This window comes from Galeopterus variegatus, unplaced genomic scaffold (genome assembly GCF_000696425.1).
Source record: "Galeopterus variegatus unplaced genomic scaffold, G_variegatus-3.0.2 Scaffold4612, whole genome shotgun sequence".
Classification (NCBI taxonomy): domain Eukaryota; kingdom Metazoa; phylum Chordata; class Mammalia; order Dermoptera; family Cynocephalidae; genus Galeopterus; species Galeopterus variegatus.
Window position 1 is genome coordinate 289289 of NW_007730723.1, and position 923 is coordinate 290211.

At 71.4% G+C, this 923-nt stretch overlaps 1 protein-coding gene across 1 annotated transcript in view; it reads right to left on the reverse strand.

Moving 5' to 3' along the window:
- Window positions 1-543, reverse strand: part of CDKN1C (cyclin-dependent kinase inhibitor 1C (p57, Kip2)) — a 2312-nt gene extending 1769 nt beyond the window's left edge. Inside the window, exon 1 of the mRNA XM_008587974.1 lies at window positions 25-543. Coding sequence (XP_008586196.1) covers window positions 25-543 — 519 coding nt within the window. The remainder of the gene's footprint in view (window positions 1-24) is intronic.
- Between the last annotated feature and the right edge of the window lie 380 nt (window positions 544-923).

The window sequence follows — 923 nt, forward strand, 5'->3', positions numbered from 1 at the left end:
CGGGGCCGGGATCGGGGCCAGGACCGGGGCCAGGATCGGGGCCAGAACCGGGGCCAGGACCGGGGCCAGGGCCGGGGGTGGGACCGCGATCGGGTCTGGGGGCGGGGTGGACGCCCCGTCCGGAGCGCTGGATGGCTGCTCCGGCGCCTCCTCGAGGTCGTCGAGGGACTCACCAGCCGACGGCTCGAAGGGAGGGCTGACAGCCACGGCGACCGGGACGGTCCGGGGCGCCAGCTGCAGGCGGCAGTGCCCCACCTGCACCGTCTCGCGGTAGAAAGCGGGCACGGATTCGCTGTCCACCTCGGTCCACTGCAGACGCCCAGGGCCGCGCAGGGGCACGTCCTGCTGGAAGTTGTAGTCCCAGCGGTTCTGGTCCTCGGCTTGCAGCTCGGCCAGGCGCATCTGCAGCTCGCGGCTCAGCTCCTCGTGGTCCACGGGCCCGAAGAGGCTGCGGCAGGCGCTGCTGCGCGCAAGTGTGGGGAATGTCCCACGGGAGACAAGACGCTCCATCGCTGATGTGCTGCGGGGATACACGTCGGACATGGCCGGGGGCTGCCCGAGCCCAAGCGGGGAGAGAAGAGAGGACAGCGAGAGAGGGGGAAGAAAGGAGGACAGGAGGAGGGCGGACCCCGCGCCACCCGAGCCTGCGCTCGCAGGGGCACGCGGCGGCTACCTGGCTGTCTGCTGGAGGACTGCTCCTGCGAGGTCTCGACGACTGGCAGCCGCGCCCCCTCAGTGCCTGCTCGCTCGCTCGCTGGGCTGGCTGGCACCCCTCGAGCACAGCGCACTTGGCCTGTGGAACGCCCAGCCGCCCGCGCCCCCTTTATACGCGCGGGCCCCACCCCCGCGCGCGCGGGCCCCTCCGCGATTAGCATAATGTAGTATTTTCAGTTTCAACAACACCGCTCCGATTGGCCGAGCCG